Source organism: Cyprinus carpio, chromosome B19 (assembly GCF_018340385.1).
Source record: "Cyprinus carpio isolate SPL01 chromosome B19, ASM1834038v1, whole genome shotgun sequence".
NCBI classification, from domain to species: domain Eukaryota; kingdom Metazoa; phylum Chordata; class Actinopteri; order Cypriniformes; family Cyprinidae; genus Cyprinus; species Cyprinus carpio.
The window spans coordinates 19778563-19804352 of NC_056615.1; the positions used below are offsets into that span (position 1 = coordinate 19778563).

At 33.0% G+C, this 25790-nt stretch overlaps 2 pseudogenes and 8 gene segments (V, D, J or C); 3 read left to right on the forward strand and 7 right to left on the reverse strand.

Moving 5' to 3' along the window:
- Positions 1-798: 798 nt before the first annotated feature.
- On the reverse strand, positions 799-1457 carry LOC109055525. The segment is given in 2 exon segments: positions 799-1319; positions 1403-1457. Coding segments are annotated over 2 exon segments (402 nt in total).
- Positions 1458-3091: 1634 nt separating this feature from the next.
- Positions 3092-4161, forward strand: LOC109055499 (annotated as a pseudogene).
- Positions 4162-4809: 648 nt separating this feature from the next.
- On the reverse strand, positions 4810-5268 carry LOC109055505. The segment is given in 2 exon segments: positions 4810-5111; positions 5223-5268. Coding segments are annotated over 2 exon segments (348 nt in total).
- A 1986-nt stretch (positions 5269-7254) lies between these two features.
- Positions 7255-8170, reverse strand: LOC122140599. The segment is given in 2 exon segments: positions 7255-7876; positions 7970-8170. Coding segments are annotated over 2 exon segments (402 nt in total).
- A 461-nt stretch (positions 8171-8631) lies between these two features.
- Positions 8632-10463, forward strand: LOC122140601 (the record flags this gene model as incomplete). The annotated part of the segment is given in 2 exon segments: positions 8632-8767; positions 9959-10463. Coding segments are annotated over 2 exon segments (393 nt in total), but the record flags the coding sequence as incomplete, so codon positions are not given.
- Positions 10464-13557: 3094 nt separating this feature from the next.
- Positions 13558-14176, reverse strand: LOC122140600. The segment is given in 2 exon segments: positions 13558-13948; positions 14129-14176. Coding segments are annotated over 2 exon segments (231 nt in total).
- A 1276-nt stretch (positions 14177-15452) lies between these two features.
- Positions 15453-16301, reverse strand: LOC109055686. The segment is given in 2 exon segments: positions 15453-16018; positions 16195-16301. Coding segments are annotated over 2 exon segments (351 nt in total).
- A 130-nt stretch (positions 16302-16431) lies between these two features.
- On the forward strand, positions 16432-25384 carry LOC109055691 (annotated as a pseudogene).
- Positions 20938-21726, reverse strand: LOC109055502. The segment is given in 2 exon segments: positions 20938-21419; positions 21600-21726. Coding segments are annotated over 2 exon segments (351 nt in total).
- On the reverse strand, positions 22769-23612 carry LOC109055688. The segment is given in 2 exon segments: positions 22769-23137; positions 23319-23612. Coding segments are annotated over 2 exon segments (348 nt in total).
- Positions 25385-25790: the final 406 nt, after the last annotated feature.

Sequence of the window (25790 nt, forward strand, 5' to 3'; positions counted from 1 at the left end):
TTAGATTCATTGCACACCAACTGAAATATTTCAGGTCTTTTATTGTTTTAATACTGATGATTTTGGCATACAGCTCACGAAAACCCAAAATTCCTATCTCAAAAAATTAGCATATAAGGTTCTCTAAACAAGCATATTAACCTAATCATCTGAATCAACTAATTAACTCTAAACACCTGCAAAAGATTCCTGAGGCTTTTTAAAAACTCCCAGCCTGGTTCATTACTCAAAACCGCAATCATGGGTAAGACTGCCGACCTGACTGCTGTCCAGAAGGCCATCATTGACACCCTCAAGCGAGAGGGTAAGACACAGAAAGAAATTTCTGAACGAATAGGCTGTTCCCAGAGTGCTGTATCAAAGCACCTCAGTGGGAAGTCTGTGGGAAGGAAAAAGTGTGGCAAAAAACGCTGCACAACGAGAAGAGGTGACCGGACCCTGAGGAAGATTGTGGAGAAGGACCGATTCCAGACCTTGGGGGACCTGCGGAAGCAGTGGACTGAGTCTGGAGTAGAAACATCCAGAGCCACCGTGCACAGGCGTGTGCAGGAAATGGGCTACAGGTGCCGCATTCCCCACAGAGAAGCAGCACTGGACTGTTGCTCAGTGGTCCAAAGTACTTTTTTCGGATGAAAGCAAATTTTGCATGTCATTCGGAAATCAAGGTGCCAGAGTCTGGAGGAAGACTGGGGAGAAGGAAATGCCAAAATGCCTGAAGTCCAGTGTCAAGTACCCACAGTCAGTGATGGTCTGGGGTGCCATGTCAGCTGCTGGTGTTGGTCCACTGTGTGTTTTATCAAAGGCAGGGTCAATGCAGCTAGCTATCAGGAGATTTTGGAGCACTTCATGCTTCCATCTGCTGAAAAGCTTTATGGAGATGAAGATTTCGTTTTTCAGCATGACCTGGAACCTGCTTAGATTGTCAGTATAGGGAGGTTTTTGTACAGCACGTTTTCACTGTGTGAACACCCATTTGTCATTGATATTATGGACACTCATACAGTAATAATCTCCTGCATCTTCAAGCTGAGCATCGTTTATAGTCAAAGTGAAATCAAGACCATTTCCTCCAGAGTGAAAACTGCCTCCACCGCTCATTCTAGATGGAGCACTTGAAGGCTTCATTGTTGTGAAATATATAAGGAGTTTAGGGGATTCATCTGGCCTCTGAAGATACCAGGAGAATGAGTAATCTTTGGATACTGAGCCTGTTGGAAGCCTATAAACTGCAGTGTTGACCTTACACTCAATGGAGACTGTTTGACCGAGCTGAACTGATTTATCATCAGACTGGGTCACAACAACCTGCCCAAAAGAACCTGTGAGAGAAAGAAAACTGAATTAAAATAATTATAAGCGCATAAGAAAAAAGTATTTCAGTATGATTTGAAAATGAAATTACCTTGGATGCAGTAAAATGCCCAGATGAACAGAATCATATTGGCTTGTGTTTAAGATCGAACAGTTCTTGGACCTTTTCAAAATGTTGACACTATAAACACTCCCAGCGCACTGATGCATGAGCTGCCAATGCAAAATATCATGATAATGTAAAAACCCTTCCTGAACTGAAATATCTTATCTCATATGATGACTGGCTTAGTAATATATACATATTTGATTTGTAAGTGAATCATCTAGTTTAATTAAAACATGTCTGGTTATCTAAAAAAAAAAAAAAAAGTTGTTTTTTGCAGTGAATGAGAAGTAATTATTGTGGTGGATTTGTGTTGGAGGAACCAACTCGGGTGTTAAAAGTAAGTGCAGAGTGTGGCCCTGAATAGATTACAGTAGACAGCAATGCAGCATATTTAGAGATTATTAATACTGTTTAAATACTGATAGCACTGATACTGTATAAGTAATACATGATTGTAAACTACATTATAAAAGCTTAATCAAATTTAGATATAAAAGATAAATAAAATATAATTTTATGTGAACTACGTAAATGCTTAAATATTCTTTTACATGAAAGTATTGATGTGTTATTTGGTTCTTAATAGTGCAGTAATGTTTGTATTATTCTTAGTAATAGAATTAGGTTACACTTTATTTTAAGGTGTCCATGTTACAGTGTAATTATACATTTAAGTACTGAGTAAAATGAATTAACTAAATGAACATATGGTTAGGGTTAGGGTTATGTAATTATGCATAATTTATTGTTACTATAATAGTAAGTACATGTAACGTGTGACAAAGACACCTTAAAATAAAGTGTTACTTAGAATTATATAATATTTAATACTTTCTTATAAATTTATAAAAAGTTAACTGATTTAATTATGTAGCTTCATTTTATATATATATATATATATATATATATATATATATATATATATATATATATATATATATATATATATATATATATATATATATATATATATATATATTAATCTCAGTTTTGAATAGCAAATTGGTTATTGTCAGTGTCAGTGTCAGTGCAGGAGGTTTTTGTACAGCTGTTGATTGAGTTTGTATCACTGTGGTGGACCCGACTCTCAGTTGGAAGTAAGTAAATCTCTTTCTCTTTTAAAAATAAAACACAAAATTAAAATAACAAGAGAGGATTTGTTTATATTTTAAAAAAAATAATACCAACGACTAATATAAGAATAAATCATGGTCAGGTTTTATTCTGGTGTGACAATACCAAACACGTACACACTGTTCTGATTTATCTGTCAGACCAATTTAAAACAGCCACATTTTATTAATGGGAATTTTATCCATCAGAATGGTAAACACAGAGGCAAACAAAAAAATATTAAAACATTTTATTGAGAAAATGTGAAAATTATATAGAAGAACAGCTTATGAATTATAGAAAGTTCAAATTATTTAATTATTATTGATTGTTTTTAATAATAGCTAAATGTTAAATTAATCATTAAATGTTTTTAATCATTTTAGATTAATGAAAATATTTGTAATTAAATGTTTTTAATGAATGTCACATGTCTTCATTTCATGTAGTTTTCAATCTACAATCAGCTGTAATAAAACTAAATGAAAGCAGCACAGTGAGTTTTTAACAAGAAATAATAGAATAATAATTGAATAACCTGAAATGTTAAAGATAACCATGCCTACAGCTCAAACAGTGCAGCATGGTGCTAGCAATGCAGAGGTCATGGGTTTAACACAGAGGGAAAGCATAAACAGATTCAATGTACAGTGAGTTGCTTTGCGTAAAAGTGTCTGCCAAATGAATAAATATAATATTTTATTATGATTTTATATGTGTACTTGTTTTGATAGTGAGGACCAAATGTTCAACTAATATTGTGAAATCTTTGACAACCTTCTAGTAAGGACATTCCTCACTATTAAAAGTCTTGTAAATCAGCCGAAAAATGCTTAATTTAAATCTAGTTTTCTGCACATGTTTCTGTGATGGGTATGTTTAGGTGTAGGGGTTGGGTTAGGTGATAGAAAATATCATTAACCTGATATAAAATCAGCGGAAGTCTATGCAATGTCCTCAGATAGTGAAACTAACATGTGCATGTGTGGTTGTGATTGCTGAAGAAACATGTTTTTACAGGCTGTTGCATTTCAGATCTGCTTGATTAACTCTGAACCTCTTAAAGGGAAGTGAAAGACACTCAGAAAGACTGATAGAGCTGTTTTTCAGAAGAATGAAACATCAGTTTCCATCTGTGTCTCTCTTTAGCTGCGGCTCGTCCCGCTCTGACGGTGCTGCCTCCCTCCAGAGACGAGCTGCAGCAGGGTAAGGCTACAGTGCTGTGTGTGTGGCCAGTAAGGGATTCCCCTCTGACTGGAAGCTGAGCTGGAAGGTGGACGGCAGCAGCAGGAGCTCTGGTGTCAATCTGAGTCCCAGTCAGCTGCAGAAGGATGGACTGTACAGCTGGAGCAGCAGCCTGAGCCTCACTGAGAGTGAGTGGAGCAGAGCAACAACCGTCAGCTGTGACGCCACGCACCCGTCCCACAATGCAGTCACCAACAGCCTCGACACACAGCAGTGTGATAAATGAAATACACACACACACACTGCTGTTAGTATGCCGTTTCATGCCGTTAGTATATTGCTCCTATATTCTTATCTTTTGTAATTCTACAATTACAATGATATGAAAGTTTTGTTGCTCATTTTTCTATTGCTGCCAAATAAAAGCATTTTGTCTCAAATATAGTGTTAAATTCTATGAGCATTTTTAAACAAAACAAAAAAAAAAACTAAAAAAAAAAATAAAAACTAAAATATGAACCACTTTTTATTAGTTTTTAATTCTTTTTAGGACATGTGATATTGTGATGAGCAGCACTAGATATTTAGAGAATATTTTAATACTGAAAATAACAATTCCAATAAAAGAGATACAGTATTTAGCTAATATACTGTATATATATATATATATATATATATATATATATATATATATATATATATATATATATATATATATATATATATATATATATATATATATATATATATATATATATATATATATATATATATATAAATGTGTGTGTGTGTATTAGGTCAAAATGTAAAAGTAAATAAAGTACATAAAGTATTTTGTTGATTACTTTTAACTTATTTTACTTAGATTACATTAAAATTAGAGCTAATAGTTTGAAGTATTCAAATGGGTGTCAGGATTTTTGCATTTGAAGGATAAATGATTAATGCATCACAGAATCATAGAAGAATGATTAAATATTCTGTTCATGCAAAGGAATTAATTTCTCATTTACTGGAAATTATTTCATAGTTACTGCATGAGTACATTCGTTGTGTCGTCAGACTGAGGGAGGTTTTTGTACGATGCTGTTTCACTGTGTGAACACTCCACCATCATAATACCCCATACAGTAATAATCTCCATCATCCTCAGACTGGACTCCACGTATGTTCAGTGTAAATACATATCCAGAATAAGTTCCACTGAACCGGTCTGAAACTCCAGATGCAAGGTTACTCGTTCTGTAGATCAGGAGTTTAGGGGTTTTTCCAGGTTTCAACAGATACCAGCTCAGGCTATAACCAATTCCAAAAGATGCAGTGCAGCTGATAGAAGCAGAATCACCTGCTTTAACAAGCAGAGACTCAGGAGACTGAACCTCTTCATGAGACACTGAGAGAGAGATCAAAAGGTTAAGTGATTCATTTAAATACAAATTACAAGCTAAAATATTTGGAATTAAAAATGAAGCAATACTGATAATGTAGAAAAATAAGTTTTAACCTTGAGCTATTACACCCAGTGTAGCCAGAATTAATAAAAGACACATGATTGTGTTGTATGTCAGTGATTATCTGAACACACACCGATAATCAGAAGAGTTTTGTGTGTGGAGCTCTAAACATGCAAAACAGTCACTACTCAACAGACTCCTTTCAGAAATTTGCTTAGAATAAATTTACATTTAGTCATTTAGCAGACGTTTTTATCATAAGCGACTTACAAATGAGGACAATGGAAGTGATCAAAATCAACAAAAGAGCATTGAATATATGCTGAATGAATCACATTTTAAATGTGAACCATCAGTTTTAGAAAATATTTTATTCATATTTTTGTTTTGAGAAAAATATGGATGTGAAATAAATGATAAAATCCCCTAATATTTCATTAAAGATAACTAAATGATAGAAAAGCATTGAAATATACTTGTTATACAATATAATATGCTGCCCTATCTTACATAAATATTTATTGTCAGCTAGAAGACAACAAGCAAACTGATAGTGTTGAATCATTTAATTTGATAAAATAATTTTCAAATATATAAATATACAGAAAAGTTTCTGGCAAAGTCTTATAGACAAAAATGTTTTAAATATTATTAGTGACCACTTAGATATATGTTAGTTTTCAGCTTGAACAGAGAGCAATAAACCTATAACAGAAAAATTAATTAATAATGAATAATGAATAAATAAATGAATACAAAATATGGACATTTAAAAATATATATTATTCAAAATAGTGAATCTGGATTATGGAAATCATAAGTTACAGGACAAGGAGGATGGAATAGAAATTTATTAAAAAAAAAAAAAATGTTGGGTTGGATAATTAATCACATTAAAAACATAAACATTGTAAGTGTTGAGTGTCATAATATTTGTTTTTGTTAGATTTTCAGCACCTACATTTGTACTGAAGATGTTCAGTAATCTGACCAAGGAAGGTTTTTGTATGGTAGCCACTACCTGTGTGAACACCACTGATACATATACTATATATGAGATACGTTAAAGACATATAACGTTTCCCAGTTACTCCACAATTTTATTATAGTGAAATGTTGGTGGCTTTTAATGAGGGACTGTTGTAAAGGGAATCAGTGAGCAATATATATGGTTGCCATGACATGGCTGGTTGCTGCTCTCTACTGCTATAAAACTACTTGAATAGTATATTTATTTTTTACAATTAGTTTAGCTAATAATTTTACATAAAAAATACGCCTATTTTTTATTTTATAATTTTGTAATTTACAGAAACTTACGCCACTGAGAACACTTCAAGAAGTGAATGAAACGAGTGAGCGAATTGACATCTGGGCATCTGAATGATTCAGACTGACATTTGGTGAACCATTTGATGGAGTCATAATTGAAAAGAATTGACTCAGATGGATGAATCGGGTACCGCTGGTTCTGATTCTAAACATACAACATGATTATTGTTAATATTGTCTGAGAAAACGTTATGCAGCCAGAGTCAATTGTACAATCCTTAAAACCGACCAGAGCTCAGTGGCAGAAGGCGCCTGACATTTTTTCTGAACTCTCACTTCTGTTAAATTAATATGGGCAAACTCTGCACTCTTCTCATTTCCATGCTGTTTAGGGTTCAAATATAGCGTACATAAATGTACATATATATATATATATATATATATATATATATATATATATATATATATATATATATATATTATTGCTGCCAAACGATTAATCATGATTTATCGCATCCAAAATAAGAGTTTTGTTTACATAATATATGTGTGTACTGTTTATTTATTATGTATGAATAAATACACACACACACAAACACAATATATATTTAGAAAATATTTACATGTATATATTTATTTTATTATATTTTATATTATACAGTACACACAATTTGGATGCGATTTATCATAATTAATCGTTTGACAGGACTAATATGTATATATATATATATATATATATATATATATATATATATATATATATATATATATATAGTATTCAGTATTTGCATACTGAACAACTCACTCATCACATATGGGTATTGATTTAGTATAATTTTCTATATGTGAAAGTATGAGAAATATCATAGAACATAAGGAATTCCAGTAATAATATTCAATTGATGCGAAGACCTGGGTTGGAATATTACTTCAATTATACAAGAACATGCACATCTGTGTGTATCTCACTGCAAAGCCCTGTTTTTGTTTTGTTTTCAGCACCTGTAGGTCTCGTATCAGCAACTTGTCGGTAACCTGACCACGGGAGGTTTTCGTACAGCATTTTTTCACTGTGTGAACACTGCTTTACCACTGATCTCATGGTAACTCTGACAGTAATAATCTCCTGCATCTTCAACCTGGGCATCATTTATGTTCAGGCTGAAATCAAGACCATTTCCTCCAGAGTGAAAACTGCCTCCCCCACTGATTCTAGATGGAGCACTTGAAGGCTTCATTGTTGTGAAATATATAAGGAGTTTAGGGGGTTCATCTGGCCTCTGAAGATACCAGGAGATGTAGTAATCTTTGGATACTGAGCCTGTTGGATACCTATAAACTGCAGTGTTGACCTTACAATCAATGGAGACTGTTTGACCGAGCTGAACTGATTTAACATCAGACTGAGTCACAACAACCTGCCCAAAAGAACCTGTGAGACAGAAAATTAAAACAATCATCAGTGCATGAGAAAAAAAAAAAAAAGAAAAAAATTTTTTTTAGTTTGATTTAAAAATTAAGTTACCTTGGATGCAGTAAAATGCCCAGATGAACAGAATCATATTGGCTTGTGTTTTAGAGCGGACAGTTCTTGGACCTTTTGAAAGTGTTCACAGGACTATAAACACTCAGAGCACTGAGGCATGAGCTGCCAATGCAAAATATCATTACAGTGGAAAAAACCCTTCCTGAACTGAAATATCTTCTCACACATATGATGATGGGCACTGAATATGAATATTTTAATTATGAGTTCACAAAGGTTTAACTTTAAATTGTAAGCTCTCAAAATAGTCTGGATGTGCCAGTGAATCCTGTGGTGGATTTTCAGTGGAGGAACAAAATAGTATTAAGTAAGTGCAGAATGAAATACATTACATAGATTAATTAACATAAATAATATTAGACTTGAAGAGTGTAGACTGAAGAGTGGGACTATAAAATCCATATAAATTATAAAATTTGAATGAAAAGACAATAAAATTAATGCTGAATCAAAATATAAATGTACATGAAAGTGATTGATGTTGTTTAGTTCTTTATCAGGTAGTGTTTGTGCTAGCATTGCTGTTAGTAAAAGAATGACAGTACTTTTTTATTTTTTTTATTTTACTATACATTTGGAATGTTATGAAATTTAAACCTTTTTAATTATACAGATGTATCTTATTTAGCTATCTGCTATAAGTTAGGAGTAAAAGAGCAAACTGGTTAGTGTTAGTGTCAGTGTCAGTTTTAGTGCAGGAGGTTTTTGTACAGCTGTTGATTGGGTTTGTATCACTGTGGTGGACTTTTGGTGGAGGCACCCGACTCTCAGTTGGAAGTAAGTAAATCTCTTTCTATTTTGAAAATGAAAATGAAATGAAAAGAACAATTTTTTTTTTTAATTTATCATTATATCTTAAATTAATATAACAAATATAAAATACATTATCTAAATTTTTCCATTTGTGATATTACCAAATCTATGTGCACCTTTCTTATTTTTCCTGCAGACTATATTAAAACAATAACCTCATTGTTTTAATCACTTTATTACCTTAAAAGTCTTGTTGTTTTAACTTAAAAAAGTAAGTAACCCGATTGCCTTTAAATTTTAAGTTAATTGAAACTAAACTTTGAGTTAATATAAGAAAAAGGGTCTAATCAACAGAAACTATAACAACAATCTGAACATCATCTAAGCTGATTTCACACACACACACAAACACACACACACACACACACACACACAAAGTTGTTATAAATGATGAAAATATTTTTGGGCGCTTATCCATCAGAATGGTAAATCATATTTGACAAAGAATAAATGCTTGTTTATTTTTTAATTGATTTAGCATGAAATAGAATTCTAACTTGTGCATTAGTGCAATCTGTTTCTACAAATATATTTAACAGAGGGGCAAACAAGTAAACGTTATATGAAATGTGAATAAATAACTGAATTTAAAATTTCAATTAAATTTGTTAATATACATATTAAAACAACTCTGAAATAACTTGAAAAAGTTTAAATAATATGATAATTAATTTAAATGTTTTTTAATCATTCTTGATAATTCATGAATAATCATTTATATCATTCTTGTAGTTTTATTTTTTATTTTTATTTTTTTTATGAATGTCACATACAGAAATGTGTCTGGATTCAGGTTTATTTTTCAGTTACACTCCATGGTAGAGTTAAAAACATATCTAACAGCTTACCTGTAAATAACATATTGTACATTTTTACGGAAATTAATTGTATAATAATTTGAGCAAAGGACAATAGAAACCTAAAAGAGTTGAAGATCTATAATATAACATCATGAATAATGAATAAATAATGTTAAATCTACATACATAGGCATATGTGTAATTGCTGATAATATGTTTTTATGGACTGTTACACTCAGATCTGCTTGATTAACTCTGAATCTCTTAAAGGGAAGTGAAAGACACTCAGAAAGACTGATAGAACTGTTTTTCAGAAGAACGAAACATCACAGTTTCCATCTGTGTCTCTCTTTAGCTGCGGCTCGTCCCGCTCTGACGGTGCTGCCTCCCTCCAGAGACGAGCTGCAGCAGGGTAAGGCTACAGTGCTGTGTGTGGCCAGTAAGGGATTCCCCTCTGACTGGAAGCTGAGCTGGAAGGTGGACGGCAGCAGCAGGAGCTCTGGTGTCAATCTGAGTCCCAGTCAGCTGCAGAAGGATGGACTGTACAGCTGGAGCAGCAGCCTGAGCCTCACTGAGAGTGAGTGGAGCAGAGCAACAAACCGTCAGCTGTGACGCCACGCACCCGTCCCACAAATGCAGTCACCAACAGCCTCAACACAAAGCAGTGCAATGATGACCAGTGAAAAACTCACACCGACACATTGTCCTAAATCAGCCACTGCTCAACAACTAATCTTTCATGCTGTTAGTATATTGCTCATATATTTTTATCTGTTGTAATTCTACAACTGCAATGCTATGAAGGTTTTGCTGGTTATTTTAGATTTTACTGCTACCAAATAAAAGCATTTAGACTTAAATATGGCGTTGACTCCTTAATGTGACATTAAACATTTAAAAACATTAAATAAAAAGAGATATTTATGATAACATGGTCTCTTAATCATTATTTTAGCTACATATAATAAAGCATTTTTTATTAAGAAAAAAACAATAAAATAACTAATCAAATAAATCACAAATAAATCAATTTAATTACTACTATTAGCTGACTTATTTTACTTAGATTACAATAAAATAGGGGCTAATAGTCTGAAGCCTTCAAAAAGCTTTCAGGATTTATGAATGAAGTTGTATGTTAAGCATAAATTCATATCCAGAGTAAGTTCCACCAAACCGGTTTGAAACTCTAGATGAAAGGTTACTTGTATAGTAAATCAGGAGTTTAGGATTTTGTCCAGATTGTAGCAGATACCAAGTCATGGAATAATGCTAAAAGATGCAGTGCAGCTGATAGAAGCAGAATCTCCTGCTTTACCAGACTTCTTGATGAGACAATGAGGGAGTAAAAAGTGTTACATTTAAATACAAATGATAAGATATTGAAATCCTTTATAAAACATTTGTCATTAAAAATGAATGTGTCCAAAGTTTTACAAAATAAACTGTAGAAAAATAAGTTTGAACCTTGTGCAAGCAGACCCAGTGAAACCAGAACTAGTAAAAGAGACATGATTGTGTTGTGTGTCAGTGACTCACACTGGACTGAACACACACTGATCATCAGAGTTTTGTGTGTGAAGCAGTGAACACTCTACTGACTCCTGCCAAAAACACATTCAACTGCCTGCTGGATTTAGACATGGATTTCAGAAGAAGAACCAAAATCAGTATTGGAAGTAGGCGTAGAATAAAATAAGATATTGAATAAATGCTCAGAAATTAAAAAAAGGGGGGGGGGGGGGCGGGTCATACAGCATTTTTTTTAAGTATTTGAATTATCTTCTGTAGAGAAAAAATGTTTTGAGAAATGGAGGGTTGTTAAGTAAATATTAAAATTACCTTAATATTTCATTAAAGAAGATAAGTAAATGGTGGAGAAGCATTCAATATATATCATGTATCGCTTGTTAACAATAATAAACCTACACTTTACATTCACAAGGGAAAATAAATAAATAATCCGTCTGAATTATGGTAATACTATGTTACAGATGAAGGACAGTGAAATATACATTTCTATAAATATATTGTTGGTTTGGATGATTAATTATATTAAACACATAAACATATGTGAGAGTTTGTGTGTCATTGTGTTTGTTCTTTGCAGCTGCATCAGAAGAAGTAAGTAATCTGACCAAGGGAGGTTTTTGTACGGGAACTTTTCACTGTGTGAACACCCAGTTGTCACTGATCTTATGGGTACTCATACAGTAATAATCTCCTGCATCTTCAAGCTGGGCATCACTGATGGTAAGACTAAAGTCAAGACCGTTTCCTTGTCCACTGCCACTGAATCTTGATGGAATTCCTGAGTTTTTTTCATTTGTATAATAAACCAAGAGTCTGGGAGCCTCTTCAGGCTTTTGGCTGTACCAAGATACATAATAACGGCCTTTAGAGACAGCGCCTTGCTCATTTTTGAAAACCACAGTATCAGCTTTACAGTCCATAGAGATGGTTTGACCAGGCTGGACTGATTTAACCTCAGACTGAGTCACAACTATTTGTCCAAAACAACCTGTGTAGAGTAAGTGATGACAGCACAGATTAGTATTTCATATATTATATTATTACTTATATTATATCTTTGAAATATAATTACATTTAAAAGATCACATGTAACAATAACAGCTTTTACCTTTCATGCTGTAGAGTGTCCAAATGATAAAAGAGAACAAAGTCATGTTGGCTGTTAGATCTGCTATCATGAACAGAAGCTCAGTGAAAAGTTCAACAGACCTATAAACATTTTCAGATCACTGTTGCTGTCTATGCAAAGCACCATATATGACCAGAAGTTTCGAAAATCTGTTCCTTATTTTACAATTATTCAGCTGGAGGCTGGACACTGTTTGCAATTTCATGCCCCTTATTTGTCATTACAGAGCAAAACTAAGTGCTGGAAGGTATATTGCAGAATCTGAAAAGAATGGAAATAATCAACAATAATTATTCAAGTGTTATACTGTATATTTTTGTGATAATAATCTTTTGTGTTTGTAATGACACACACACACATACACACAGAGATAAATACTTTTTCTATTTTTACTTGTAACTTACTTAAGTCAGCATTACTTGTGTGAGATCCACGAGACACTTTAAAATGGCTGATTACATTTATTCCACTAAAAAGACCTGAGAAATGTGAAAACTAAGATTAGTTGCACTTGAAGATTTATTTATTTATTACAGAAATTACCGTCAGAATTATTAAAATTATTTTGAATTATATATTAGAAACTTGTTGCTAGTACTTCTATTAAAAAATGTCACTTAATACTATGTTACTACATTTTTAGGGAATATTGTGTTATTTTTAAGCTCTTTCATACATATCATCTTAAAATTAAGATACAGTACCAAAAAATAAAAAAATTAAATCTTGTTAGCTTTCACAACATGCTTGTCTGCTGCCATATTTCACATCGACACACCCCTTTCAACATCACAACTCAGGTGTGGTCTAGATCTGTTTAACCTGAAAATATGAACACCAAATAAATGGCTGTATTTGAATTGAGCTGAAAGCTGTTTTTATGGGCTGTTGAGCTCAGATGTGTTTGATCAACTTTTCAGGTGCAAGAGAAGTGAAGACACTTACAGAGACTGAAAGAAATGTTTTTAAGAAACTTCCCAGTTTCTCTTCTTTCTCTATCCTTGTTTGCTGTTGTCAGTCAGTGATTCTGGAAGTCAGTGACAAGTGCCAATGTACTGCAGAAGGACTGCGGTCATCATGATTTTGCCATTTTGAACTTGATCCTAGATCAGCATCCTTGTTGGTCTTTGTTGTTAAGTAATTTTAAGAATAGACAAAAGAGTTATATTTAGGTTAAGGCTTAACAAATTCCTGTTAAATATATTTTCCTGTATAAATATATTTTTCATGTGTGGTAATTACTTTTGATTGAACAGATTGAATACTTTAAAAAAATAAACCCCCATTAGTGTGTTGTTTAATTATACAGGGAAACTTGGCTGAAATTGTTCTCATATTCTCTTAGCTGTCAGACTGAGGGAGGTTTTTGTTCGATGTTGTTTCACTGTGTGCACACTCCACTACTATAAACCCCCATACAGTAATAAACTCCTGCATCCTCAGGCTGGACTCCACGTATGTTCAGTGTAAATACGTATCCAGATTAAGTTCCACTGAACTGATCTGAGATTCCAGATACAAGTTGACTGGCATCATGGATGAGGAGTTTAGGAGCTTCTCCAGGTTTCAGCAGATACCAGCTCATGTCATCACCAACTCCGCTGGTCCCAGTGCAGCTGATAGAGACAGATTCTCCTGCTTTAACAGACAGAGACTCAGGAGACTGAACCTCTTCATGAGACACTGAGAGAGACAACAAAAACAAATATTATAACACTTCAAAATACAAGCAAAGACAAGTTTTCATCTGCTATAAAGCAGTCAAACTAAATGAAATAAAACTAAAAAGAAAGCACAAAATAAAATAATATAAAATAAATTACAAACGATTAATTCCATAATGTAGAAAATATATTTTTGAACCTTGAGCAAGCAGACAGAGTGTCCCAAGCATTAGAATAAGAGAAATCATTGTTTTCTTTCTGTGTGTTTGTCAGTGTCACACACTAATAATCATCAGTGGAGTTTTAAGCGCAGTCTTCAGTTAATATGCAAAACACTTTCCAAAACACATTCAGATGCATCCTGGAATTTACCTAAAAAATGATCAAAATACATTTCTTCAACATTTAATTAATTAACATTAATAAAAATAATTAATTTCCAATTTTGACCTGTCAGAGCAAAACTAAACTAAGAAACAGTGTTATCATGAGTGTTAGTGTTGATGTCAGCATTAGTTTTAGTGCAGGAGGTTTTTGTACAGCTGTAAGTAAATCTATTTCTATTTCTAATTAATTAGTTGATAATTAATTAATTAATTAGTTGATATAAATAATAATAGAAACAGACCAATAGATGAAGAGTAACTAAAATAAAAACAAAAACAAATAAGGCTATCCTCATTTTTTTTCTTTTTTTTTTTTTTGCCTTATGTGACATGACTACAAGTATGTATACTTACGTCTTCTAAAAGGTTTCAAAATAATTAGTTTACCTTAATGACCTTTTTATCTATTTGAGTGGTAAATAAAAATACATGTATTTCATAGATTATTTTTATGTACTTCACAAGAAATGGAAGAATGTCTATCTACTGTTTCAGATGCATTAATTCTGCATTAATTCAGTCTCAGTATTGCTAAGTAGAAAAGCAACTAAACTTCAACTTCCACAATGTCAGCTACTGTAAATAAGTACTGTAAAATGGGGCAATAAATACATAAAAATACTTGTCACCACATATCAGTGTAACCTGCAAAAGGATTCAACATTCTTATCAACCTTTAGCCTAATTGTCTTCTGAGTTGTGTTGTAATTTATGTCTAGGGTTAGGATATGGTTCTTTGACATACGTATTGTTCCAGGACCAACAAATGATGTTGATACAGGAGCAGACGGTTATCGTGATGACTAATATTATGAATGCTTATATTTTAACACAATATTTTTAAAATAGAATTTAAAAGAGAATTTTCATGTTTTTTGATGGCATGAGTTCACATGTTCATAAACAGCCTAATTTGAGAATATTAATTGTTGTCTTCGTGCTGCATATAATAATGCTCACATCAGTCTTTGCTGTTGCTTTTTGAAGGTTTTAGGATCCTACTATCTGTGAATTTAAACATAACTTGACTAAGGCTAAATTTCACTCACTGTAGGCTGTTAATTTCAGCTGAATTCATTTCAAATTTCAATTTACAATTATAATGTCATGCACAGATTGTTACTTCTGTTGCTCAAAATGCTACAAATTAGGGCAGTTACAAGGATGAATGAAAGAGCATATGAATACTGAAACAGACACGTGGATTTCATGTTTCATTTATAATGATCTAAAATCTAATTAATTCATCAGTGTATATTATCTCATGGATGTACTATCTTTATTTGTAACTGTAATTAAGCACAACTTGATGATATAATAATTGACTGATGTTGTGAACTTCTCATTATCCTCAAATTCTCTTAGCTGTCAGACTGAGGGAGGTTTTTGTACGATGCTGTTTCACTGTGTGCACACTGGACCAACATAAACCCCCATACAATAATAAACTCCTGCATCCTCAGGCTGGACTCCACGTATGTTCAGTGTGAAATCAGGTTCAGATCCACTTCCACTGAACCGATCTGGGACTCCAGACTGAAGTCGACTGGCTGTGTAGATCAGGAGTTTAGGAGTTTCTCCAGTTTTCTGCAGATACCAGCTCATGTCATTACCAACTCCGCTGGTCCCAGTGCAGCTGATAGAGACAGATTCTCCTGCTTTAACAGACAGAGACTCAGGAGACTGAACCTCTTCATGAGACACTGAGAGAGAGTGCAAAAACAAATATTATAATACTTCAAAATACAAGCAAAGACAAGTTGTCTGATATAAAGCAGTCAAACTAAATGAAATAAAACTAAAAGAAAGCACACAATAAAATAATATAAAATAAATTCCAAAAGATTAATTCCATAATGTAGAAAATATATTTTTGAACCTTGAGCAAGCAAACAGAGTGTCCCCAGCATTAGAATAAGAGAAATCATTGTTTCTTCTGTGTGTGTGTCAGTGTCACACACTAATAATCATCAGTGGAGTTTTAAGAGCAGTGTTCAGTTAATATGCAAAACACTTTCCAAAACACTTTCAGATGCATCCTGGAATTTACCTCAAAAATGATCAAAATACATTTTGAAGCATTTAATTAATTAACATTAATGCAATAAAAATGTTTGACCTATCTAAACAAACTGACCTAAGATACAGTGTTTTATTGTGAGTGTTAGTGTTGATGTCAGTGTTAGTTTTAGTGCAGGAGGTTTTTGTACAGCTGTTGATTGGGTTTGTATCACTGTGGAACACGTTCGGTGGAGGCACCCCGACTCTCAGTTGGAAGTAAGTAAATCTCTTTCTATTTCTATTATTTCTATTTCTAGTTCTATTAATTAATTAGTTGGTAATAATAGTAATAAGAAGATGAACAGACCAATAGAAGAAATAAAAAAATAGGCTATCCTCAGACATTTTGTTTGCCTTGTGTAACAGCATATACAGTGTACTTCTAAATGGGTTGAAATTAATTAGTTTATCTTTTTATCTATTTGAGTGATAAATGAAATATATGCATTTTATAGATTAGGTTTATGTACTTCACATGAAATAGAAATATGTCTAGCTACTGTTTCAGATGTCAGTTACTATATAAGTACTGTAAAATCAGGCAATAAACGTAATTATGAACTGAAAATAAATTTCTTTAATTTTTTACATTTTTCATGAGGAGAAAAAAAGGGACATTATTTGGATGAACAAAATAAAACACATCAAATATATTGTTTGGAATATAAACCTGAAAGGTAGTTATAAATCCAGTATATAAATTTAAGTCTCATATAGTCCTAAATCTTGATTTTTAAGAACACTGAATATATGAATATGGATACTGATACTAATGTGTTTTTACAGGCTGTTGAACTTCAGATCTGCTTCACAACTTCGAATTCAACATTAAAATAAATAATAATTTTGAAAAATTAAGTGTTTGCTTTACTTAAAATAAAGAGTTTATTTTGGTTAAGCTGGATATTTAATTTATCTCAAAAATCTTAAGTTGATATATCTAATTGCAGCATTATTTCACAGTGTTGATTAAGTTTTTTGATAACTTTTTTCATTGAACGTCACATGAAACAGAAATGTTTTCTTCTGGTGTAGTTTTCAGACTACAAGCAGCTATAACTGTAAGTAAAAACGTGTTTTAATGGGCTGCTGTACTTCAGATCTGCTTGATTAACTCTGAATCTCTTAAAGGGAAGTGAAAGACACTCAGAAAGACTGATAGTTTCCATCTGTGTCTCTCTTTAGCTGCGGCTCGTCCCGCTCTGACGGTGCTGCCTCCCTCCAGAGACGAGCTGCAGCAGGGTAAGGCTACAGTGGCTGTGTGTGGCCAGTAAGGGATTCCCCTCTGACTGGAAGCTGAGCTGGAAGGTGGACGGCAGCAGCAGGAGCTCTGGTGTCAATCTGAGTCCCAGTCAGCTGCAGAAGGATGGACTGTACAGCTGGAGCAGCAGCCTGAGCCTCACTGAGAGTGAGTGGAGCAGAGCAACAACCGTCAGCTGTGACGCCACGCACCCGTCCCACAATGCAGTCACCAACAGCCTCAACACAAAGCAGTGCAATGATGACCAGTGAAAAACTCACACTGACACATTGTCCTAAATCAGCCACTGCTCAACAACTAATCTTTCATGCTGTTAGTATATTGCTCAAATAGTCTTATCTGATGTATTTCATTGAAACTGCAATGCTATGAATCTTTTTTTGAATATTTTATATTTTACTGCTGCCAAATAAAAGCATTTTGACTTAAATATGGCATTGACTTCTTATTGTGACATTAAACATTTAAAAACATTAAATGAAAAGAGATATTTATGTTAACATGGCATCTTAATCATTATTTTAGCTATATATAATAAAGCATTTTTTATTAAGGACAAAATCGACAGTAAGGTATCTACTTGTATAGTAAATCAGGAGTTTAGGATTTTGTCCAGGTTGTAGCAGAAACCAAGTCATGGAATAATGCTAAAAGATGCAGTGCAGCTGATAGAAGCAGAATCTCCTGCTTTACCAGACTTCTTGATGAGACAATGAGGGAGTAAAAAGTGTTACATTTAAATACAAATTATAATATATTGATATCCTTTATAAAACATTTGTCATTAAAAAATGAATGTGTCCAAAGTTTTACAAAATAAACTGTAGAAATATAGAAATAATGTAGAAAAATAAGTTTGAACCTTGTGCAAGCAGACCCAGTAAAACCAGAACTGGTAAAAGAGACATGATTGTGTTGTGTGTCAGTGACTCACACTGGACTGAACACACACTGATCATCAGAGTTTTGTGTGTGAAGCAGTGAACACTCTACTGACTCCTGCCGAAAACACATTCAACTGCTTGCTGGATTTAGACATGGATTTCAGAAGAGAAACCAAAATGAGTATTAGAAGTATAGGTGTAGAATAAAATAAGAAATTGAATAAATGCTAAGAAATTGAAAAAACAAACAAACAAACAAACAAACAAACAAACAAACAAACAAACAAAAAAACAGCATTTTTTTGGAAGTATTTGAAATATCTTCTGTTTTGAGAAATGGAGGGTTGTTAAGTAAATAATAAAATTACCTTAATATTTCATTAAAGATAAGTAAATGGTGGAGAAGCATTCAATATATATCATAAGTAGTATTGCTTGTTAACAATAATAAACCTACACTTTACATTCACAAGGGAAAATAAATAAATAATAATCCGTATGAATTATGGAAATACTATGTTACAGACGAAGGACAGTGAAATATACATTTCTATAAATATATTATTGGTTTGGATGATTAATTATATTAAACACATAAACATATGTGAGAGTTTGTGTGTCATTGTGTTTGTTCTTTGCAGCTGCATTAGAAGAAGTTAGTAATCTGACCAAGGGAGGATTTTGTACGGGAACTTTTTACTGTGTGAACACCCAGTTGTCACTGATTTTATGGATATTCATACAGTAATAATCTCCTGCATCTTCAAGCTGGGCATCACTGATGGTCAGACTAAAGTCAAGACCGTTTCCTTGTCCACTGCCACCGAATCTTGATGGAATTCCTGAGTTTTTTTTTTTTTTTCATTTGTATAATAAACCAAGAGTCTGGGAGCCTCTTCAGGCTTTTGGCTGTACCAAGATACAAAATAACGGCCTTTAGATACAGCGCCTTGCTCATTTTTGAAAACCACAGTATCAGCTTTACAGTCCATAGAGATGGTTTGACCAGGCTGGACTGATTTAACCTCAGATTGAGTCACAACTATTTGTCCAAAACAACCTGTGTAGAGTAAGTGATGACAGCACAGATTAGTATTTCATACATTATATTATTACTTATATTATATATTTGAAATATAATTACATTTAAAAGATCACATGTAACAATAACAGCTTTTACCTTGCATAATGTAGAGTGTCCAAATGATAAAAGAGAACAAAGTCATGTTGGCTGTTAGATCTGCTATCATGAACAGAAGCTCAGTGAAAAGTTCAACAGACCTATAAACATTTTCAGATCACTGTCGCTGTCTATGCAAAGCACCATATATGACCAGAAGTTTTATAAATCTGTTCATTATTTTATAATTATTCAACTGGAGGCTGGACACCATTTGCAATTTCATGCCCCTTATTTGTCATTACAGAGCAAAACTAAGTGATGGAAGGTATATTGCAGAATCTGAAAAGAATGGAAATAATCAACAATAATAATATAAGTGTTGTACTGTATATTTTTGTGATAATATTATTTTGTGTTAGTAATGATACACACACACACACACACACACACACACACACAGATAAATACTTTTTCTATTTTTACTTGTAACTTACTTAAGTCAGCATTACTTGTGTGAGATTCACAAGACACTTTAAAATGGCTGATTACATTTATTCCACTAAAAAGACCTGAGAAATGTGAAAACTAAGATTAGTTGCACTTAAAGATTTATTTATTTATTACAGAAATTACCATCAGAATTATAAAAAAAAAAAAAAAGTTTAATATTGGAAACTTATTTGTTGCTAGTACTTCTATTAAAAAATTTCACTTAATATGTAACTACATTTTTAGGGAATATTGTGTTATTTTTAAGCTCTTTTGTACATTTTGTCTTGAAATTTAAAAAAATAAAACATTTAAAATAAAAAATAAAGATCTTATTAGCTTTCACAACATACTTGTCTGCTGCCATATTTCACATCGACACACCCCTTTCAACATCACAGCTCAGGTGTGGTCTAGATCTGTTTAACCTGAAAATATGAACACCAAATAAATGGCTGTACTTGAATTGAGCTGAAAGCTGTTTTTATGGGCTGTTGGGCTCAGATGTGTTTGATTAACTTTTCAGGTGCAAGAGAAGTGAAAGACACTTACAGAGACTGAAAGAAATGTTTTTAAGAAACTTCCCAGTTTCTCTCCTTTCTCTATCCTTGTTTGCTGTTGTCAGTCAGTGATTCTGGAAGTCAGTGACCAGTGCCAATGTACTGCAGAAGGACTGCGGTCATCATGATTTTGCCATTTTGAACTTGATCCTAGATCAGCATCCTTGTTGGTCTTTGTTGTTAAGTAATTTTAAGAATAGACAAAAGAGTTATATTTAGGTTAAGGCTTAACAAATTCCTGTTAAATATATTTTCCTGTATAAATATATTTTTCATGTGTGGTAATTACTTTTGATTGAACAGATTGAATACTTTAAAAAAATCTTCATTAGTGTGTTGTTTAATTATACAGGGAAACTTGGCTGAAATTTTTCTCATATTCTCTTAGCTGTCAGACTGAGGGAGGTTTTTGTATGATGTTGTTTCACTGTGTGCACACTCCACCACTATAATACCCCATACAGTAATAAACTCCTGCATCCTCAGGCTGGACTCCACGTATGTTCAGTGTAAATACATATCCAGAATAAGTTCCACTGAACCGATCTGAGATTCCAGATACAAGTTGACTGGCATCATGGATGAGGAGTTTAGGAGCTTCTCCAGGTTTCTGCAGATACCAGCTCATGTCATCACCAACTCCGCTGGTCCCAGTGCAGCTGATAGAGACAGATTCTCCTGCTTTAACAGACAGAGACTCAGGAGACTGAACCTCTTCATGAGACACTGAGAGAGAGTGCAAAAACAAATATTATAATACTTCAAAATACAAGCAAAGACAAGTTTTCATCTGCTATGAAGCAGTCAAACTAAATGAAATAAAACTAAAAAGAAAGCACAAATTAAAATAATATAAAATAAATTCCAAAAGATTAATTCCATAATGTAGAAAATATATTTTTGAACCTTGAGCAAGCAGACAGAGTGTCCCCAGCATTAGAATAAGAGAAATCATTGTTTCTTCTGTGTGTGTGTCAGTGTCACACACTAATAATCATCAGTGGAGTTTTAAGCACAGTCTTCAGTTAATATGCAAAACATTTTCCAAAACACATCCAGATGCATCCTGGAATTTACCTCAAAAATGATCAAAATACATTTCTTCAGCATTTAATTAATTAACATTAATAAAAATAATTAATTTCCAATTTTGACCTGTCAGAGCAAAACTAAACTAAGAAACAGTCTTACAGTGTTATCATGAGTGTTAGTGTTGATGTCAGCATTAGTTTTAGTGCAGGAGGTTTTTGTACAGCTGTTGATTGGGTTTGTATACTCTCAGTTGGAAGTAAGTAAATCTATTTCTATTTCTAAATAATTAGTTGATAATTAATTAATTAGTTGGTTTAAATAATAAGAGAAACAGACCAATAGAAGAAGAGTAACTAAAATTAAAGTACAAAATAGGCTATCTTCATTTTTCTTTCTCTTTTTCCTTTTTTTTTTTTTTGCCTTATGTGGCATGACTAGAAGCATGTATACTTACGTCTTCTAAATGGGTTCAAAATAATAAGTTTACCTTAATGACCTTTTTATATATTTGAGTGGCAAATAAAAATATATGTATTTCATAGATTATTTTTATGTACTTCACAAGAAATGGAAGAATGTCTATCTACTGTTTCAGATGCATTAATTCTGCATTAATTCAGTCTAAGTATTGCTAACTAGAAAAGCAAATAAACTTCAACTTCCACAATGTCAGCTACTGTAAATAAGTACTGTAAAATGGGGCAATAAACACATAAAAATACTTGTCACCACATATCAGTGTAACCTGCAAAAGGATTCAACATTCTTATCAACCTTTAGCCTAATTGTCTTCTGAGTTGTGTTGTAATTTATGTCTAGGGTTAGGATATGGTTCTTTGACATACGTATTGTTCCAGGACCAACAAATGATGTTGATACAGGTGCAGACGGTTATCGTGATGACTAATATTATGAATGCTTATATTTTAACACTATATTTTAAAATAGAATTTAAAAGAGAATTTTCATGTTTTTTGTTCATAAACAGCCTAATTTGAGAATATTAATTGTTGTCAAAAACTTGATATAATAATTGACTTATATTGTGAACTTCTCAGTATCCTCATATTCTCTTAGCTGTCAGACTGAGGGAGGTTTTTGTATGATGCTGTTTCACTGTGAGCGCCTGCCACTGTAAGCCCCCATACAGTAATAATCTCCATCATCCTCAGACTGGACTCCACGTATGTTCAGTGTAAATACATATCCAGAATAAGTTCCACTGAACCGATCTGAGATTCCAGATACAAGTTGACTGGCATCATGGATGAGGAGTTTAGGAGCTTCTCCAGTTTTCTGAAGATACCAGCTCATGTCATTACCAACTCCGCTGGTCCCAGTGCAGCTGATAGAGACAGATTCTCCTGCTTTAACAGACAGAGACTCAGGAGACTGAACCTCTTCATGAGACACTGAGAGGGGGTGCAAAAACAAATATTATAATACTTCAAAATACAAAGAAAGACAAGTTTTCATCTGCTATAAAACAGTCAATCTAAATATAATAAAACTAAAAAGCAAAGCGCAAATTAAAATAATATAAAATAAATTCCAAATGATTAATTCCATAATGTAGAAAATATATTTTTGAACCTTGAGCAAGCAGACAGAGTGTCCCCAGCATTAGAATAAGAGAAATCATTGTTTCTTCTGTGTGTGTGTCAGTGTCACACACTAATAATCATCAGTGGAGTTTTAAGCGCAGTCTTCAGTTAATATGCAAAACACTTTCCAAAACACATTCAGATGCATCCTGGAATTTACCTCAAAAATGATCAAGATACATTTTAAAGCATTTAATTAATTAACATTAATGCAATAAAAATGTTTGACCTATCTAAACAAAACTAACCTAAGATACAGTGTTTTATTGTGAGTGTTAGTGTTGATGTCAGTGTTAGTTTTAGTGCAGGAGGTTTTTGTACAGCTGTTGATTGGGTTTGTATCACTGTGGAACACGTTCGGTGGAGGCACCCGACTCTCAGTTGGAAGTAAGTAAATCTCTTTCTATTTCTATTATTTCTATTTCTAGTGATATTGATTAATTAGTTAGTAATAATAATAATAAGAAGAAGAACAGCCCAATAGAAGAAGAGTAACTAAAATTTAAAAATAGGCTATCCTCAGACATTTTTTTTTTTTTGCCTTGTGTAACAGCATATACAGTGTACTTCTAAATGGGTTGAAATTAATTATCTTTTTATCTATTTGAGTGGTAAATAATATTTATGCATTTTATAGGTTTGGTTTATGTACTTCACGTGAAACAGAAATATGTCTAGCTACTGTTTCAGATGTCAGTTACTATATAAGTACTGTAAAATGTGGCAATAAACGTAATTTTGAACCGAAAATACATTTCTTTAATTTTTTACATTTTTCATGAGGAGAAACAAGTGACATTATTTCATGCAAAGTGGAACAAAATAAAACACGTCAAATATATTGTTCAGAATATAAACCTGAACGGTAGTTATAAATCCAGTATATAAATTTAAGTCTCATATAGTCATAAATCTTCATTTTTAAGAACACTGAATATATGAATATGAATACTGATACTAATGTGTTTTTACAGGCTGTTGAACTTCAGATCTGCTTCACAATTTCGAATTCAACATTAAAATAAATAATAATGTTTCAAAATTAAGGGTTTGCTTTACTTAAAATAAAGAGTTTATTTTGGTTAAGCTGGATATTTAATTTATCTCAAAAATCTTAAGTTGATATATCTAATTGCAGCATTATTTCACAGTGTTGATTAGGTTTTATAATTACTTTGTTCATTGAATATCACATGAGACAATGAATGATATGTTTTCTTCTGGTGTAGTTTTCAAACTACAAGCAGCTATAACTGTAAGTAATACATTAGGTTTTTAACAAATAATTGAACAATAATTTGAATATATGTTGACAGAAACCATATAATATAACATTATCTATAATTAATAAATTATAAAGTATGTGTGATGGCTGGTAAAACGTGTTTTTATGGGCCGCTGTACTTCAGATCTGCTTGATTAACTCTGAATCTCTTAAAGGGAAGTGAAAGACACTCAGAAAGACTGATAGAGCTGTTTTTCAGAAGAATGAAACATCAGTTTCCATCTGTGTCTCTCTTTAGCTGCGGCTCGTCCCGCTCTGACGGTGCCTGCCTCCCTCCAGAGACGAGCTGCAGCAGGGTAAGGCTACAGTGCTGTGTGTGCCAGTAAGGGATTCCCCTCTGCCTGGAAGCTGAGCTGGAAGGTGGACGGCAGCAGCAGGAGCTCTGCTGTCAATCTGAGCCCCAGTAAGCTGCAGAAGGATGGACTGTACAGCTGGAGCAGCAGCCTGAGCCTCACTGAGAGTGAGTGGAGCAGAGCAACAACCGTCAGCTGTGACGCCACGCACCCGTCCCACAATGCAGTCACCAACAGCCTCAACACAAAGCAGTGCAATGATGACCAGTGAAATACATACTCTGACATAGATTACAGCCATGCATAATTACTCATTCATACTCAAACAACCACACATACACAGTTTTACTAATGGACAAACAAGACTGTGTACCAATTTACTCTTTATGTTAATCTTTCTTTAAGCCTGCTTTAACACGTATGATCAGTTTTTAATAAAAGCATGTTATTTTAAATAAAAGCTCTTTGAATCATTAATTGTGTATTATTATTTTGTCCTTATTTAATACTTTTTACTATTTTACCATAATATTGAAATAATTTTATTTTCCTTTCATTAGTTTACATGCTTTTATTGGTCACATGAATGGAATTGAACATCAGCATCACAAGAAAATAAACAGCTTATAGATTTCATTTTAAATATAGCAGGAAAAACCTGTTGTGGTTGTTAACAAACACAAAATAAAACAAAATATGGATTCTGGCTTATTTCACACTGAACTGGAGTATTCATGTTGTTAGTTAAAGCATGAATTTTAGAAGCTGCTTTGGTCATGGTGAGTTTGCTTTCATCAAGGTTGGATGGATTTTATTGGATTGTAGTTCATGTGGAAACCCCATTCTGGTGTTTATTATTGATTCAGCAGCCTTCTGTGTATGT